We start from the raw sequence: 18955 nt of genomic DNA on the forward strand, positions 1-18955 counted from the left end.
CCCAGAGATAAGTTTGTGTGTGTGTGTCTGTGTGTGTGTGGGTGTGTGTGTGTGTGTGTGTGTGTGCGTGTGTGTGCGTGTGTGTAAATGTGAATGGGTGTTTGCTGCGCAGAGATAAGAGCGTGATAGAAACCACTCAACCTCACAGCTAAATCTGACAGATATGGTGACATTGTTAGCAGATGGAAGCGGACACACATGTACACACAGTTTAAACATTACATCATCTCCCTACAGACTTAAAACAGTTCTACAATGCAATTGTTTGCATTCACCACGTTTGACTGAATAATGGCAGTATCTCAGACTGAAGAGGCTTACAAAGGACCACGAAACAATAAGCTGCGAAAGACCCCGTGCCTATTCAACACTGACCTCATCTGCCTCTGAGGACACACAGCGCACAACACCAGCAGCAAGCTTTCTTCTATAAATCCCCCAGATCGTGATTTTTGTGAACCTCAGCTCAACACAAGTAAGATTGTTTTTACATTGAAATTGGCATATTGTGATGGGTGAGGAAGCGCAGGTGGTGTGTTGCAATAATCTGTCAAATCTCATTTCTCTTCCTCCTTCAGCTGCATTGAGATGATTCAGGAGGCCACTCTCATGTGGCAAGGGCTCAATGTCATAAATGTCTCATTTCAATAATAAAAGTCTCTGACACGCAATATCACCTAGTGCAGCGGAGGCAAGGAAGATGATGGTTTCATAAATTTGAGTGGCAGGCTATGCAACTGGCGGGCCATGCTCGGTCAACTAAATCACATTGACCCTTGCCTTGTGTGGGATGAGAATACCACAATGCCATTGATGTATGTGTGACAAGCACCCAGGGCAAGCTTGCAAAACAGAAAGGACAGGATTGAAATAAACCTTTTTCCTCATTCTTTGTTTTCAAACTGGGTCTTTCCAAAACATTTTACTATAGCTTAAGTTCAACATAATACAATAACTCAAAACTATCTGACCTCTTACTAATCTAAACTTGGATTTAGAGGCACATTTAGGCAGCTAGTTTGATCAGCAAGTTGCATTCTAAGTAGTTCCCTACGCAGCTAATCCAGGGTGCTAACTTCTGTGATTCCTTCTGGTTGGACTCACCGGCAAGCTATTTTTTATGAACGATACTAAAACTGAAGTTTGTTTGAGACATATTTATTTTTTGGGTTCAGATTTCGCATTTCTCCGGTCTTCCTTAACAAAGGTGATGAGTGCTATGTTTGCACCTCCCATTGTTGGGTAGTTGTTAACTTCTCCCAGGTTGAAAAAAGTCTGGATGTTCTCTAAGTAACATAACTTTTGTAAGATGACATTCCACTTTTTTAAAACTGTATACACAACGGAGGTTTAGTTTTCTTATAACTTTTAAATTGTGCTCTGATGTCAGAAAGTTGAAAAAGAAACTCTTACATTAGGCTATCTTTCACTTAGGCTACTGTACAATTACAGCACCTGCCATTTCAAAGGATATAGCAAATCCCTCAGCTTTGCGTAAAATGTGGCTAAGAGTGGCTAAAATATTGAATTCACTTCAATTATAGCCAATTTTCAAGCCGAGTATGATTCCTTTCTGGAGGCTAAATGAGGGGCTGTTGTGCTTACTCTCAAAATGCAAAAGCTTAACCCCAGGTAACTCTCCTAACTGGTCCATTTTCTTCAGAGTTTACCAGATTCACTTCAGTAGTAGAGAAACCCTGACTCAACTTAAAGGTGCATGAGGAGTTAGTATGATTTCACCTCTGTTTTGCATTTTCAGCCTGCAATGTTCATCTTTCCCAATCAGAAACTGTTCACTATTCATTGTAACGCTCTGCTGTTTTACATTTCTGTACCGCACCAATTAATCAAAGTGACAAGGTATTTAATGAGAGGCAATTAGAGTGTTAACCAAAATGCAAATCAGATAGAGAGAGTGCGGAAGGGGATGCAAAAGATGTGTGTTTGTGTTGGTAGTACTGGTGGCGGCTTGTGATTTGCATATGTGTGTATTTGTGTATGTGTATGATAAGCTATGGTAACAAGTTCAAGGAGATTTTCACTCAGTGCTCTTATCAGGGCCCGTATTCACCAAATGCAGTTACATTTTTCCTGCCAGTGTTTGCACCCATGATTTCATCTATGTCCATGCCTGAGAGTGTCTGTACAAGTTGTAATGAGTGTCCTTCACAGTTTTTTACAGACATGGGCTCCTGCTCAACAGGCAAAAACAACCAATTAGTTCTGCTTGGAGGAAGACCGCATGACAACATGAAACGTGGATTAAATAGCGGCTGTCGGGACGGATGTTAAGTAGCCCGCTCAGGTCAATCCCTTCTACATCACACAGTATGTGTGTGGTAGACTACACTGTGTTTTTTCTTGGAATCGCTCTTCACAGTTCTGGCTGGTTTTAGCTTTTAGATCTTAGTCTCAGAGGGAGCATTAAAAGCTTAAAATGTATGAACTTTTAGCAAAAGTGTGGTGTGCATAAAATGGCTTTTCACAGGCTCACAGCAACAACAGAAATCAGTGCTTCTCACATGTCCCTGTTCATTAATTTCTGATACAAGTAACAAGCTGGTGTTCCCGTCCTTCAACTGGTTATCCTGCATTCAAGCCCCCCATCATGAAACATTGGCACTGCTGAAGTGTCCTTCAACAAGATCGACTTCGCTGCTCTGCAGCTGATCAAACGCTGCTACCTTCCAATGGAGGGCTGAAACAAAAGATTATTTCCAACATTTCCCTGAATTTTCAGACAAACTTCATCAAAGCCAAAACTCAATTTTTCCCCTTTTGACCCCTTAATAACATAAAATGTCTTGACCCTACATCATTGTCACGCCCAATTGTCCCCCATAAAATCATGGTTGGGATATCAGTGCTTCTCATGTTGTACATTTTATAAGCTGTGTCAACATGCATTTTGTGAGTTAGCAAAATTACACAAAGACCAACAATTAGTATGTCAATAAACCATCTCCATTTTCATTGTCCCGTTAGCTAGGTAACAGTAAAGCACTGATCAACATCTGAGGCTGTTAGACGATAAAAAACAGTTATTAATTCATATTTTAATCACCTTAATTAGGATCTCAAGTCATTTACAGCTGAGCAGCAGCTTGTTTTGTCAGTCCGTAAAAATGTAACATTCACTAATGTTAGCTCGGCGAAAGTGGCGACAGAGATGTCAACAACAGCAATATATATTGGATATGTGGAGAAACTACATATCCATCACTTAATATAATTGGATCACTGTCCATGGTGCTGAAATATGCTCTAAAATAGATTCAACAAAAGCACTTCTCTCTCTATGTTGTGAATTACAAACATAAGGAACTGTGAATGTATGTGAGAGAGCGAGCTACATGTCTGTTCAAACAGTTTTCAATAGCATAGTAGGTCCTTGACACCATGTCACATTGCCATACCTTGGCTTCTGCTGAAGCATTGCCCCTAGATGGAATACTAATGGGTCCATGGGTCCTTGGAGCAGTCAATACCTGACTATACCACTACTGTTGTGTACCCGTTTTTTGCATTTGAATGTTGGCACAACAAGGTGAATTAAGATGGGCACTGTTACTTAAAATATGCAACAAAAAAAATTACAATAATATTTTATGACAACATGTATTTCTGTTGTCTTTAAAATTAGTGTAATGGATTTTTGATTTCATTTTATGTTTCTCATTCTCTTGTATGTGGAGTGTTTTCTTTGTCTTGCTGTCAATGGTTTATTTTCCCTTTTGTCTGGCATTGTCTCTGTAAGTTAGCCCATTTAATTTAGATCCAGTTGGTAAAAACACTGCATATGCCAAACCACTCTAAAAAAAGACATCAGTCTCTGTTTCTACAGTACCTATGTGTTTTTGTGTGTCTCAAGGGATTTCTCCTCTCCTGTGCTTCACGTCTATCTTTCCTCAGCCCAGCGTGACAACACCAGCATTAGAAACGTGCAAGCAGGCATCAGAGACTGTTGACTTGCGACAGCCATTTCTGATGTAAGTGGTGGGAAATCAAAGGTTATCATCTGTCACTGAACGCATTAAGAACCATCTCATTTCCTGCTCTTTGTACCACTTCCACATTCAAGGCAGGCTTCCTTTCAATTAGGCTTCATGACTGCAAATACTCCTCACTTGTAAAACCTTGGAATCAAATATGATTTGTCTTGTATTCTGTTTTTTGGAATTACAATATGAGCTTTTTCTTTTATTCATATGACATAAACAGCAGCATATGTGCTAGTAATACTTTCAAGAGAAGAAAACAATCTCCTACTGTTTCATCACTGAAGTAATGGAAAGCAAATGTCCAATTAAAAAAACTATCTTGCAACTAAAAACCCAATAGCAAAAGTTAAGAGGTTTGCTTCACATTGCCTAGTTTAATCTACAATCTTATTCAACATCTACTGTAGCCTTGCAGTTTTCTTCCTTTTCTCAAATGAAGAAAATGACAAATGCCTTATGCTTGGTGTGCTCATACATCATAGTGAGGACAATGTGTCTGTGTTTAACTAATAGGATCTGTGTACTCAAGAAGCTAGAGATGGCACGGGTTATGACAAACTGCATCAACAAGACATTCATTACCCTCAACATCCTAGCAACCAAATCACAATTACCCCTATCCAAGAGTGAGCATCCAGCCCCGCTGACACACTCTTATTCCTCGCACACCATGTCGGCAATGCCTAAATTAGCCTTCTTTTGTCACATTGGGGGGTTGGCGGGTTTGAGAATTAGCTCAGTTTGTTTTGCTTTTGATGAGACAGGGTGCACTGATGGCAGATGACTTCAAAACTTCTTTACAGACAAATCAATAGACATTTGTACTCTGCGTGCCTCTGTACGTATGTGTTCGTGTCTTGGGATGTTATTTGTTTGTACATTTCACAGATGTATGCTTTTTACATGTGTGTGTATGTGCATTTATGTAGCTATTTGTCCAGACTGACTAATGTACTTGGCACGGGCTGTGCCAGGACTCTATTGTTGTGCTGTGTCCTCCCCACAGTCATTAGATCGCCATTAATCTCTCATCTGCCATTAAAACAACAGCCAGTGAGCTGGGCTGAACAATACATTAGCCCTTCCTCCAACACCTCGACACATACTAGCGATGAGTTTGAATTAGGCTCACGGGGGTCACTGATTAGACCCACATAATTCATCCAGATGGCTGAGTTCGCAAAGAGTTTATGTTTTCTATATGGGGAAGCTGAACATACATTCTCATCCAAGCATGTCATTTATTCTTCTACTGTATTTAGCTTAAAAAGCAAGACTAGTGATATTGTTGTTGTCAACAAATACAACAATGAATTGATCCTACTAACAAGTGTATTAAGCCTCATAGTTTAATTGTCTGTGCCATAGAGTATTAAAAACACATCCATGAGCCACAAGATGACACGTTCTTTTACTACCAAGAACCTGGGCACTGTAGTTTTTTTACTCAATCACACAGACACCATTCTGCTGCAACAGAACCCGCCAATGCACCAAATTTGAATTATCCGCTGCTGAAAATAGTCCCCAACAATTGTAATACTTTTTCCTGTCTGAGTAACTTTGCTAAAACTTGCAGTGCCCAGCTATTTTAGGAACTTGTTAGGTCTTTTACAAAATATGTTGTATTTCTAAAATATTTTGTGACCCAATTTCTGTGCCACAGACAGGGTAGAGTAAGTACTGGGAGATGGACTGGATGAATGATACACCATTTAATAGTAAGAATTGAATAATCTACTGTTTGTTGTATGATTAGTATCTCTAGAGGTTGATCTGGAAGTAATGATAATAGAATTTATATTTGTTTAGTTTCCCAAATTAACTCAAATGCATTGTTATGTTTTGTTAATTTTGGTAATAGAAAAAAATAACAAAACATTTGGGTTACTTTGGGAAAAGAAACTAGTGTTCTTTAAAGTGTTAATGGGGACAGCAGTAAATGCTAACTTTTAGATGTGACATTGGCTCTTAAAAAATCCCACTCAGTTTCTGCTGCCCTTGTTTTCATGGTTCTGGATCTAAGCAACGGCAGTAAACTGTACAGACACACTAGCAGGGGTTTAATGGTGTCATGAAACTGACACCACACGCAAACACCAGTGAAGAGACAGACAGAGATAGAACTGAGACTGAATGAATACTGACTGAATAACTCTGAATAACTATGCAACAGAAAAATATTCCCAAATTCATAATCTTTGAATTAAGAGAGCAATCCAGATGCAAAATGATTGGACAATGTACTCAAAATCCTTTAGTAGTTCATCTACATCATAAATCATCTGGATAATGCTAATTTTAAATTTAAAACTGTTTTCAGAAAAGGGAATGAATCTTGTTATTCACATGAGCACAGATTGGTTCAAGGCTAAAAGAGCCAGCTCCGGATGCAGGGGCATAATTAGAAAAACATGCTAAAGCTTGGAAAGTGAAAACATTTTAATGGGGAGCAGAAAAAAATAAAAGATTTACGTGCTGCTTTTTGCATGAAATTAAATATTTTTTAGGAAGCCTGGAGTGCAAACTTTCCTTTTTTTCCATCCTCCCACAAAACCTTTGGCTTTTTTCATTTTAAGTGATGCATGTTTATGCTCTCTGGAAGCACCTAATGCATTAGCATTATTCATAACATGAAGCTTCCCCAGTCCGCCCCTTTGGTGGAAAAGAAAAACGAACTCATACTCCACTAACTGTGAGCGGGCAAGAAAATGCAATGAAAAAAAATAACTTCATCCAAATGCATGGTTGGTTAGTTAAGTGAGAGACACACTGTGGTGCAATTCACCCCTCATCTGACCCGCCTTAATCAAGACTGTATTGACAGTTTCAGGTAGCTGAATGGAAGTCTTCAACATGACTGAGTCAACGACTAATCATATCCGCTACCAACATATTATCAGTCAGATGATTAGTGACTGTGTTTGGGTAAATTTCAGACTGTATTACAGACTGACTCAAAACCAATCCCTAAAATGGGTTTCTCAAAATGGGTCACAGGCCTCATTTATGATAGTCTGCATGTAACAAGGTCATGACGCATGTTGGAATGAAGATGGCTGACTAAGAACAATTGCATTTAGGAAGATGAGAGGGACTTTTTACTTTGTATGTCTCACATCTGATATTTTTTAAGAGAAATATTTAACCATACAATTAGACAAGAGTGTTGATATTAGACTTTTCTTCAAAATTTTGGATTGCATTCGATTATTTATGTCCAATGCCAACATTCTTTAAATTCCTCCATTCAAACTGTAAGAAAGGGTTACAGTTTAGGTTACCATTGTGATTAATAAAAAAGTGGAGATTGTTTTGTGACAGTATGCGAACTCCAGTCTTGCATAAAAGTCACACATGGTACACACTCATCCATCACCCTGACCTCCTTCCACTTACTTTCCTTTCTGAAAAAAACAGACAGCAACATGAGGAAGAAGCTCCTAAGAGTACTGGGGTTGGAAAATCCGAAGGTGTTAGTAGTAGACAGTTTTAGTTCAGAAAAAACTCTTAGGAGCGATATTAGGTTGAATGGTGGGTCAGCAAAGTGTGTGACTTTGAGCCAACGTGGACGAGAAGTTGTAAAATAGTTAAGCATGATGGAAAGTCTGCAGTTCCATCGCAATGAGAAATGTTATTGACTGATGAATGAATTCTATCAGCAGGGCAAAAAGAATACGCACAGTGTTGGATTGTTCTTTAAGATTTCCTTTAAACCACATCTCTGGAGGATTTCTGCTTGAACAATTCCAGACATAAGTGAATTTTTCTGACACAACACTTTAGGGAAAACACTCAACCCACACCAAGAATGGTGTTGGAAAACAAGAGGGGGAGCAGAAGAAATGCCTTTAGTGTTTTTGAATGTGTAAATGTTGTGAATGTTCAACAGAAAAAGGATACCATTCTTTAACTGTCTTAACCATCTTCTGAAGACAATAATTTGTGCTTATCATTTTGAACAAGACTGTGTGACAGTATGTACTGCCTGCACCTGCTGTAACATCCATATTTACAGCCATGATTTATACCTAACAAGACTAAATGAAACTCAAAAAATGAAAAATACATTTCAGCAAATTGTAGTTATAATATTTATTTCAGCCACTTTCCATCCTGAGGGCATTTCCCAGATCAACACAAGGCTTATGGTTACACCCCTGTGCTAAATGTAATCATCCCCCCTACTATGCAGATGGTTTAGTGTTATTCTATCTGTAACTGGACTCGTTGCCAGGCTCTGAATGGGCCTAATGACTCCTAAACCCAAGTTGGTTAAGTGGGAATTCAACACCGGCACCCTGCTGTAACCTAATCTCCCTTTAGACCACCTGGACCCATGATCCACCCTGCGGGTTCAGAACACACTTGGCAGTGGCAGTGCAACGATGCATTTGAATTGTTAAGCTTTTAGCTAACAGCCTTATCAAGACACATACCATATGCAGAATTATTTCGCTTTGACAACATGCCATAGAGCAGGTGTCATGGTGGCTGTCAGAGAAAACATAATCACCAACATTACGAGCTGTGATTGTTCTCAACTCAGAGCCACTGTTCTTTAAAAATAGCTGTAAGAAATACTCTTCCCCAAATGATTATGCATGATGGAGAAATTCTTGGCATAGAGAAAAATAGCTAAAAAGTGGAGGTTTTCTTTTTTATAGTTTAACTGACGTTTGGTCTCAGATGAGAATTGCACATTCGCTGCCAAAAAAAAGAAAAATGTTATGCTAATATGAAGGATGTTAGAGGTTTTTATGTCTCAGAAGTTGTGTTTTAGCATTTTTTTCCCCGAAACAGCTAAATATCTGGGGAAATATTTTGTGCATGTTTTGTGTATATGGTACGTGTGCATTTTTTGTGGCGTCTTGTAGTAGCAAATGCCTTTAACATATCAATAACAGCTCCAGATGGTTCGTCGTAACATCTGTGTAACCTGACAAAACATAGCCTGCAGCGTGTGGCCATAAGGTCCATTATCGGGTTATTCTGGCACAAGGTTGGCTTCAAAACACATAATCACCGGCTGACAACACACACACTGAGACTAGACAAAAAGAGTCTGTCTCCCTCCCACACATGACTGACAGACAGCCTCCTAGATTTTTTTTTTGCAAAATTTGTGGCACCTCAGAGGGCGGGGTCACGCCAAAGTGTATTATTGAGTCGGATAGACAGACAGTGACAAACAGGCAGGAAGACAGACAGTGGCAGTGGAATGGAACAGACTTAAAACTGTGTTTTGCGACTGATAAGTGATGGGAGAAGGAGGAGGAAAGGGCAAGACTTATGATGAGGAGAATGGGGGGATTTAAAGGACTTATTGATGGCTCGTCTTTTCTCGCTCTGGTTCTCTCCCCTCATGCTTCCCTTTATTTTTCCTTCTCACACCTTTTCCCACCTCTACCTTTCTATTTTTCCTTCACCCTCAGCCTTCTCTTTCACCCTTCCTCCTATCATCTTGGCCAGGCTACTTGGCCGATCACCGAGTATGGTAATTAGCTAGAGGCTGATAACAACTGATAAGTCTCCTTGTCAGGCACTGAGAGCTTGAATGACATTTTTACAGTCGTAAAAAAGGGAAAACACGCCGTAAAGCTGATGAATTGATGGACCCTGTTTGATTTTCCCTCTGTGTGGTACATGAATGTACACAGTGTGTGTAAATAGGCATACCTCTTAACAATGCTGTGTAGTTGTGTGTACATGATCGATGTGTGCCTTGTGTGGAGGGGAGACAGTGGGTGGGGGCGGGTGAGGAGTGTCGCTCTGCCCACAGAAAGGGCTTTCATCCTGGGCTTATCAGAGCCAACGCAGGGGGAGATTGTTGGCTGGTGGAGCGAAACGGCAAGTGTTGCTGTCCCCCCATTCACGCCAGACCTGTCTTCCTCTGACTTTGTGAATCTCAAGCCATCCCCACACAAACACACACACTGAGCAAAAAAGTGGTGTGTGTGTGTTTGTGTGTGTGTGTGTGTGTTTGCTTACAGCCAGGCAGACAGATACACAAAGAAAGACACCAGCTACACATGGACATCGATGTAGAGAATGAAAAGCTGTCTGTCATCATCCCTGTCACTCACACACTGCAGGGAAAGACACGTGCACAATAATTAAATTCAAACATATCTCACATTCTATTACATTCGTCCAGATTTTCAATTGTGAGCAGACACACATAACAACACCAGGGTCCTTTTCCCTTTATTAACCTGGAACTAACCTGACTCTGAAAAATCACCCATTTCCTATTTCCAGTTTTGGCCTGTGACCAAAAGATGTGCTATGCTGATGACAAGGCCATATGCACCTCTAAATCATGCAGTATTAGCGCCACGCTGTGCTCCTACAAGCAACTATAACCATGATGGAAGACACCAGATCAACAGCAGAGTTAATTTCCATAATCCTACGTTAACACTTTTAGGGGGGAAATTTATTATTTAGCACCTCTAAGCTTTCAAAGTGTGATCATTAAACTTTTTTTTTGTTGTTGCATGAAATGAGATATAACACGACTAGATTTAAATGCAAGTAACGATGTATGTTTTGAGATTTTTTTTAGTTTTTGACATGCTATACAAAACTGCCATTCAAAATCAGTCAAATGTGACAGAGAGAGAGAGACATGTCAAGTGGAATTACATTCACTGGTGAAAAGGTCAAACTCACTGACCTTCGCAGACAGGAAGACAAGATGTTGGGCCGAAAAATGCAGGGAAAAGGAAAAAGTTCAATTTATTACTTTCTGAAAAAAACAGAAAAACAGAGACAGGCAGTTCAGGTTCAGTGTTGTGCCTCTCTGGTAAGTGGACAGCTGATGAATCCTCCCCTGCTGGTCACCTGAAGCACATTCTATGACCCAAAAACATCATTCAGAGGTGAGACCTGGGAGCAGATGATTGTATTCATCACTGCTATTTTGCTGTAGGTGCATGAAAACTTCAGTTTTAGGTACTATTCTTCATTTTCTGCTTTGCACGTCTTGCCAAAACCTCTTTTATCTGATGTAACTGATACCACCGACATGTTCCACATCCCTATCTGGACGAATTCACGGTCCAGGTCTGAGGTGACCATATGGAGGTGACGGCTGTGTGGGTCTGACCACAGCATCCCCTGCTCTGTGTGGCACTCCCTGGACACCATAGTTGGTGACGGGAGGTGGGATGGAGGGGTGAATGTCTAGCCCCATCCATGCTGTCTAACAGGCTGGACATGTGGCACAGCATCTGTCTCTGGAGGACAGGCCCACACCAAAGATTGCCCTGGGTCACACATCTACATGGAGGGGGAAACAAGTTGCAACTTAAAGGTAATATCTTTGTGACTGTGGTATACGTATATCATATGGAAGTTTGTAAAAAATCAACCTGTCAATCGACCATTTTTCTTGACTGAAAAAACAAAAACAAATTAAATATCATTTCGGAAGATTAACTTTCTTTCTCTCTCTCTCTCTGCAATTCGTCTCTTTGATACACACACCCACACACACAAGCACACAAGCACACACAGACACAGACACACACACACAGGCAGAGAGGCAGCAGTCCCTTCCAGCTCGTACCCCAGAAACCTTTTTCTTGGTTTGTGTGAAGGTGAGTGGTGATGAACAAAAGAATTAGCAGCCTTTGCCTCAAGTTTACAGCTATATAGCCTAAAAGACAAGACAAATAGTTACTTTCTGTCTTGCTAACATGCATGAGCTACTAGCTTAATACGATTTATTTCCATTTGCAAAAATAACTATTTCCCTCTCTGTGGTGCAGTTGATTATTCTAAATATATATTTAAAGCTAGTAGCATAGAAAACACGCACATTTTGAGTTTCCTTTGGTGTTTGGGATTGACTGTGAACTGATTGATTTGTTCAGTTTTTATTAAATTTATTAAATAATTGCGTAAGAAAAATAAGATGAATTGGTAAGGTAACCAGAGTTGTGTTGATATATTTAACGTTTTGTTTATATTTCAAATAAATAATTATTCATAAAATATGAGGCCTTCTTCTTTTCTTGAGCCCCTGCTGCCCAAAATGTCTGTGCACTACCCTGCTTTTTTGATATTGCCTTAAGAATTGTATTTTTATTATATATTATGTGAACCAACATCTGATCGTTGAACTTATGAACCAGACACACAATGAAGTTAACTTGACCTGACTGAACTGCACTCAACAAGCCATGCTTTTGTTTGGTTTGAATCTTGATTAATTAGGTATTCTTCCTATAAAACGAACACATACACACAGTAGTTAGTGGATTTTGTATTGTTGTGTGATACAATAGTGCTGACTTTGGTAGAACTAAAAGAACAAAACGCATGTATCCAGTGAGGCTCTGAAGGCCAGTGACTATGGGGCAATTTAACACAGCCACAAGCAAAATACATGGAATTGCAATTGCTACAGCCAGAATGGAGCCCGTGTGTGAGTGTGCGGAGAGACATACACACAAAATAACAAATGAAAAGTTGAATGTAAATGGTCTACGAGAGTCGTAAATCTCTCAGTGGCCTCTGGGCAGCTGGGGTCGGGCAGCCAGCAGTCCTGTCAGAATAGTGCAGCTGTGTGAACAGAGATAGCCACTGCGGGGCCGGAGACACCGAGGCAGGCCTGCGGCATGAAAACTGGAATTGGCCTCTGAAATGCTCCGTTAGCTTTTCAAAATGGAAGGTGCTGAACAGGTCTGTACCAAAGAATATATCCATTATGGGTGACTTATTACCATAACTCAAAAATAGCTGCAGTCCGTTTTGTTGTTTTATCCACAAAAGACATTTAACACATAAAAAACCCTAATTTTGTTGTCAGGATTGTAAATAATTTCATTCATTAAAAGGTTTTATTGGAAAGGGAGCTTGCTAACTGCTTGCTTACGGTCTAAGCTTGTTAACTCACTCTTCAAATGGGACAAATAGTTCACACAGTTTAGTCAAATAAACTATTTGTAACATCAACTCCTGCCTTCTAACTGTCTGCAAACAATTCTTGTCTGTGGATCTGTTTATACTCTGACAGAGGAGGGAAAACTGGATTGTGACACATAGCTAATGAGCTTCTATAGCTTCTTCCTTTTTTGATTCTCTGGCTCTCTGTCCCTTAAAAGGTCAGCACTGTCAAGACGGCCTGTATATTTGGACCAATTGACCAATATTTGGACAAGGGGGGTTAATCTTTTAACCAGCTGACACAAATCACCAGACGGACATTTGCTTCGGGAGCTGGTATGGTTCATTTGCATGTATTGTCCATGCTGCAGTGACACAGAGCCGGTTGAAAATCAGTAACTTTTGTTACAAGCTAATGCTAGCAAAAGCTAGCTAGCTTGGTTAGCAGTGTGCGTCCTGAAAGGGACATATTTAGGCGTCAAAATGTTACAATTAACTTTCATGAACTGAAAACACACTACAATAGGGTCAAAGTCTGAAGAAAAAACATGAACACCAAAAAACAAGTTTGCAACTATGTAAATGTACACATTGCCATGGATATGCATTACTAAGCCTCTATCCCGATTGGCAGGTAGCCATGGTAGCAACCTGTCAATCACATTGTAGCCACACTCACAGTCACAGCATCCCCTGCTGTCTATTTTACTCTAAATTGGACCATTATTTTACAAAACGAACATCATGCTATATTGAAAAACACAAAACTAGTGATTAAGACCATAAAGTCACTTATCAAAATGTCAACTGATAAACCCAGTGAGAAGTAGGCTAATTTTTCACAGTCTTCTTACAATTGGAAACATGGCTTCATGACTTTACCTAAATATACAGGCCAACGTCCTTAAGCCAAGTGACATATCTGTACATATTTTGAGCTAAACAAATACTTTGTCGCTGTATACAGCAGGCGTACACATACACGCCACTTGCCGTGTTATTGCCACTTACCATGTTATCCCGAGAACAATCTCTCATCACGAGAAGAAAGCTAAAGTAGAGTTTTGGAAAACAATAACCGGTTGAGTTTAGGAAAATAACAGGGTTGGGTTTAGTAAAAGAAGAAAGCCACGGTTGTGTTTAGACAACCAGACACGTGGGACAGGAAGGACCTGGTCTCCTGGATGAAAGTCCTGTGTTTTGCCCATCCACCAACCTTCCTGTAAGGATTTTCCCCCTTTCATACTACTCGCTACGCCATTGATTCACACGCAATCACAAGGTTGTGTAAGTCAATGAAGGCCAAACGGCGCTGATTTAATATATGCTAAAAAGAGAGTATGCGTCATGATAACACACCAATAATGGCATATGAATTTGCGTGTCATACATACGCCCTTTCATGAGATCAGTCTTGCATTGGACTTCTGCACACAATGGAGTCGCCCCCTGCTGGCCATTGGAAATGATGCAAATTTAAAGCACTTCTGCATTGGCTACACTTTTAGACCCAGAAACTGCATACAGTCTATGAACTTAATGTGAGAATTGACTCCAACGCAATCCATCTGCCATTCTCAAATGTCTCATTGCTCAAAAAAGAAATCCCAATGGTCAGGACCAAGACATCAGGGATTTGGAGACACACAAAAATATAACCTCACAAAAGTGTCTAGGGACGAGAGTTACATTGTGTCCCAAAGCTCCAGTCCAGTGTCACTGTGCACCTGTTCTACAGTATCAGCATCCTTTACTTTTCCACCGGTATAATGAGCAGGTGGTAGCCTATTGTGTAGCACCGTTAGAAGTACAACAGAACAAAACCAGTTTTAGAATGTGTAGTGTTGTGTGTGTGTGCCAACGTAAAATGAGAGAGTGGAGAAACATATTGCTGAGAGGAAGAAAGACAGAGGGGGAGAGACGCTAATGAAGGTTATGGAGAAGGAAAATGTATGAAAAAGGAGAGGAGAAGAAATGAGTCTGGAATGATAAAAGAGAGAAGAGACAGAGGGATTGTTGAGGAGTCTCTCTGGATTTGCCGAATCCCCTCAGCCTCAGAGTTTCGGGACAAAGTCACACTGACACACTTACTGCCTGGTGAGCTCTGTCTGTCTTTCTTTCTCTCTCTTTTTCTTCTGAACTGGTAATGAGAACTGTAGGTGTTCACACGCACACCACAGAGTGTTAAACACACACACACACACACACACACACAAACTCTCTTAGAATATTCTTGGACGTCTGCCACAGCACCAGGACACCTACAGTGTGATGCGTAATAGGGAGGAAACCATAAGGGCCACTTATGTTCTCCAACACCATGCTTTATGAAACAATCATATATCTGTTATTATGTTAAGCTAAATGAAAATTGCTTGAGCTTTAGTGTTTTTTTGGTGCCATAAGTCCAGTTAACTGTTAAGATAAATCAGTAAACACAAACAGTCTGCATTTTAAGCGGTGTAACAGTCAACATGTAATTCTAGATGTGTATTGACAAAAGCATTTCCCAAAATATCAAACCATTCTTTCAAACAGTATTATTTATCTTTATAATTTATTCAGCCATATCCTTTGTATATGTCTTTAAATAGAAAACGCATTGTTGGACGTACTGTGGGTTACTATATTTATCCCTTTGTCACAGCCAGTTTATTCAATTCATGGTATCAAAGGAGCCGTGCCCTTCTAGGGTTTCCTTCAACTGACATGGATAATTATCTTGCACTCCACACAGGCAGACAACACAGTCATCCACTATCTCATTAAAGCATGGTGGAATTTAGTCAGAGAACATAATGAGTATGAGACTGCAGAGCTGTGAGTCAAAGCAGCAGGTAGCAACGTAGTGTTGCGGTCATTATAATGTATTTCTTACATTTCATAGAGCCTGTAACAAGATCATCAACATCAAAATACTGACACCAGCCTTACTGTCATTATCATGGGACTTATTTATTTCCCACCAGTGCTATAAATATACACACTTTTGACACGACGGCATACTTTAGATGGTAGTATATGATATATTTTACATTACAAAACTAATAAACAACAACTCATTCTCATAATGCTATCTAATGTATCCATGTATCCAGTTTCCATGCCGTCTGTAACCGGGTAAGATACTAAATGATGAATGAATCCTTGCTGATGGCTCATATTCGCCAGTACTGTACTTCAACAACAGAGAAAACCCAGAGCACGTGTTTCCCCACAATCAGTAACATGTTTATCTTCTTCTGTAATTGAATTTAAAGTTCACATGAACAGATACAACCTGTTCAAATAAAACTGACCACCGCACTCAAAAGCAATCAGAGCGAACAAACATAATTTTCTTCTTTTTGTAAAAGAATGACCCATAGGAGATGTTTTTTTTAGAATATTCCCACTTGCTAACAATTATCAAATCAACACATTCTAGGCAAGCCAGATACAAGATGACAAGTTATACATTTACAGTGTTTTACTACTCATTATGACTGCTCAATATGATCGTTTGTGGAGGTAAAAATGAGAGCGCCAGCGAAACAATGTATTTCTTGATTTCCAGATATTTCATTTCTGCTGATTTATTGTGGTAATTTATATGAATAAAAAGGGCCAACGGTCAATGATCTAAATCATTACATTGTAAACATACCTTCAAATAAAAAACATTTTAAAAAATTGCAGAAGTTGAATTGTGTTTTTTACATGACAGCACCAGCAATGTAAAAACTGTAACATCAGGTCAGAAGAAGCAAAAATAACAAATCCAGTTCTGACAGATAGCAGAAAGAAAACAGCAGAACACAAGGTTGTTCTTTGAACTGTATTGCTTCAGTCGTAGGCCAGAGGAGATGTGATGAATTCCCCTGGAGCCAGCGCAGGAAAAAGAGCTCAACTTGTTCTCACATCTCCTGCTGCTCAGGAGAAATAACTAGCTCCCCTCACTTTGATGGAGGGAAGAATACACACAAACATACACCAACACACACACACACGGGCTCTGTGCTTGGCTGCTTGGAAGTAACTCCTTTTTGTATTATTTCTCTCATGTCCCTCTTCCATTTTTCTCCTGGTTTCCCACTCAACCTGTCTTTCACCTCTTTCCCAAATGACTTTTCTCAGTTCCTTCTTGTTATCCTGGCTCACATAACATTTCTTGCTCATTGAAGGAAAATTCTATTTTCAAACCATTCCTGCCATCATAATCATCATCATTGCCACTGCAGTCGTGAAGTTTATCACAGTGATGTTTCTCACTGTCAACCCCACCAAACCTCTTCTCTCTTCACTTTAAGACTCACTTACCTGTGCAATCTCATACAGCAGTTTGTAGTGTTCCTCCCGTTTCTGCAAGGTGCACAAATTGCAGCCCATTCTAGTTGTCAGGGAAACAGTGCAGAGTGCCCGCTGGAGTGTGCGTGCTGTCTACGGTGTGTGTGAGCTCCCCCTGGGGCGAAACACACTCGGGCTCCTCTTCCTTGGCTCCCCCACTCCTCTTTCTCATTCGTGTATCCTCAGAGATCCCCTATGTCGCTCTGAGCGCAGGAAACACACACACACACACACACACACAAAAACACACACCCACGTGTATCAGCTCACTGCTTTAGTAGAGGTTGTGGATGTAGTTCCTCCAGTTTCTGTGTGTGTGGTGAGTGTATCAGTGGTAAGATGAGTAAAAGCACCTGACGTCTCTTTCCCTCTTGCCTGTCACTCCTTCTCTTCAATCTCACTTGCATGCCTAACACTCTCTCTTCTTCACCACCTCCTCTCTCAGTGTGAACACACACTCGTACGCTCACACACTTTTGGCTGATGGAGACACACCTCCTCCTGTGGCAGGCTGCCTACACATGCCTGCTCCTACTCTGGCTCATGAATAGACAGCTTTCTCATTGGCTGTTTAAGGAAAAGGGGCTGGGAGAAGAGGGAGGGGACTGCCCTTATCTTGGGCAGGTTCAGTATCTGAACATCAATGTTGTTGCTAGCAGGCAAAGTGAAGGACGTGTGTGTGTGTGTGTGTGTGAGAGAGAGTGTATTTGTGTGTTCAAGAGTGCTTCTGTTTTTTATCTGTGTGTATACATTTCACCAACAAAAAACATTACATTTCTGTACAAAACCCTCAAACAGCAGTTAAAATGCAATCCCTACAGTTGATCAAGTTTCAGGTTGGGCTATTTTTCAGCACCCCCATTTGACAACTGGATTTGTCATAGAAATCTATCTCATTTGGATTCAATCAGATAGCCTTTTGCACTCAGTACAATGGTTGGAGTGGTGGTGTTTAGTGGCCATCATAGATTTACAGTCAGAGAATGATAGTCACCAAACTCTCTCTGCTGGCAGTAAGACAAGGGCGCCGGACTGGGTTGACACACACACACACACACACACACACACACACACACACACACACACACACACACACACACACACACACACACACACACACAGGAAGAAACACAGACCAGTATTGATTGGCTTCAAATTAGCTTCCAGCCCAACTGGCCACTCACCACGGGGGTGAGGGGACAGAAGGGGAGTGAAGGAAAAGGGGAGAAAAGAGGATGGAAGACTCAAGATCATTTGAGAGAGCAGTGATGGTATTACAACCCTGTTACACCAGAAATGGTGCTAAGTTGCCACAGTAAACGCTTTTTGATTGTAATACTGCCTATTTTTCAAAACCCTCTTGGACGTATTTGTGGAACTAAGTCTAAGCTTTAGGAGAGTGTTTCCTCATGGCAGTGGCAGTGTTTGACTGCCAATCTAAAAAATGGAGATGATAGGACATGCGTTTCCATGGTTCCTCTTTAGTAACAAGCCCACTCAACGCTGGTTATGTACCAGATGCTTTTCCACTGCATTGTAGGACTTGACTTGCCTTGCTCTTTTTTGTTTTTCCATTCCAAAAGTTCTTGACAGTAACTGGTACCTGAAATTTTGGGGATCAGCTTCTCAGAGGTTCCAAGCAAGCTGAGCTGATACCAGAAGGTGGAGTTAACACTGCAGTCCACTGATTGGTCAGAGAGAATTGTCACTTGCATGACATGGGACTTCCTGCA

General features: G+C 40.5%; 1 protein-coding gene across 1 annotated transcript in view; it reads right to left on the reverse strand.

Annotated features, from left to right (window-relative positions):
- Nucleotides 1-17678, reverse strand: part of pdzrn4 (PDZ domain containing ring finger 4) — a 35617-nt gene extending 17939 nt beyond the window's left edge. The window contains exon 1 of the mRNA XM_034862928.1: nucleotides 17196-17678. Coding sequence (XP_034718819.1) covers nucleotides 17196-17264 — 69 coding nt within the window. The 5' untranslated portion in view covers nucleotides 17265-17678. The remainder of the gene's footprint in view (nucleotides 1-17195) is intronic.
- Nucleotides 17679-18955: the final 1277 nt, after the last annotated feature.

This window comes from Etheostoma cragini, chromosome 23, assembly GCF_013103735.1.
Source record: "Etheostoma cragini isolate CJK2018 chromosome 23, CSU_Ecrag_1.0, whole genome shotgun sequence".
In the NCBI taxonomy this organism is placed as follows: Eukaryota; Metazoa; Chordata; class Actinopteri; order Perciformes; family Percidae; genus Etheostoma; species Etheostoma cragini.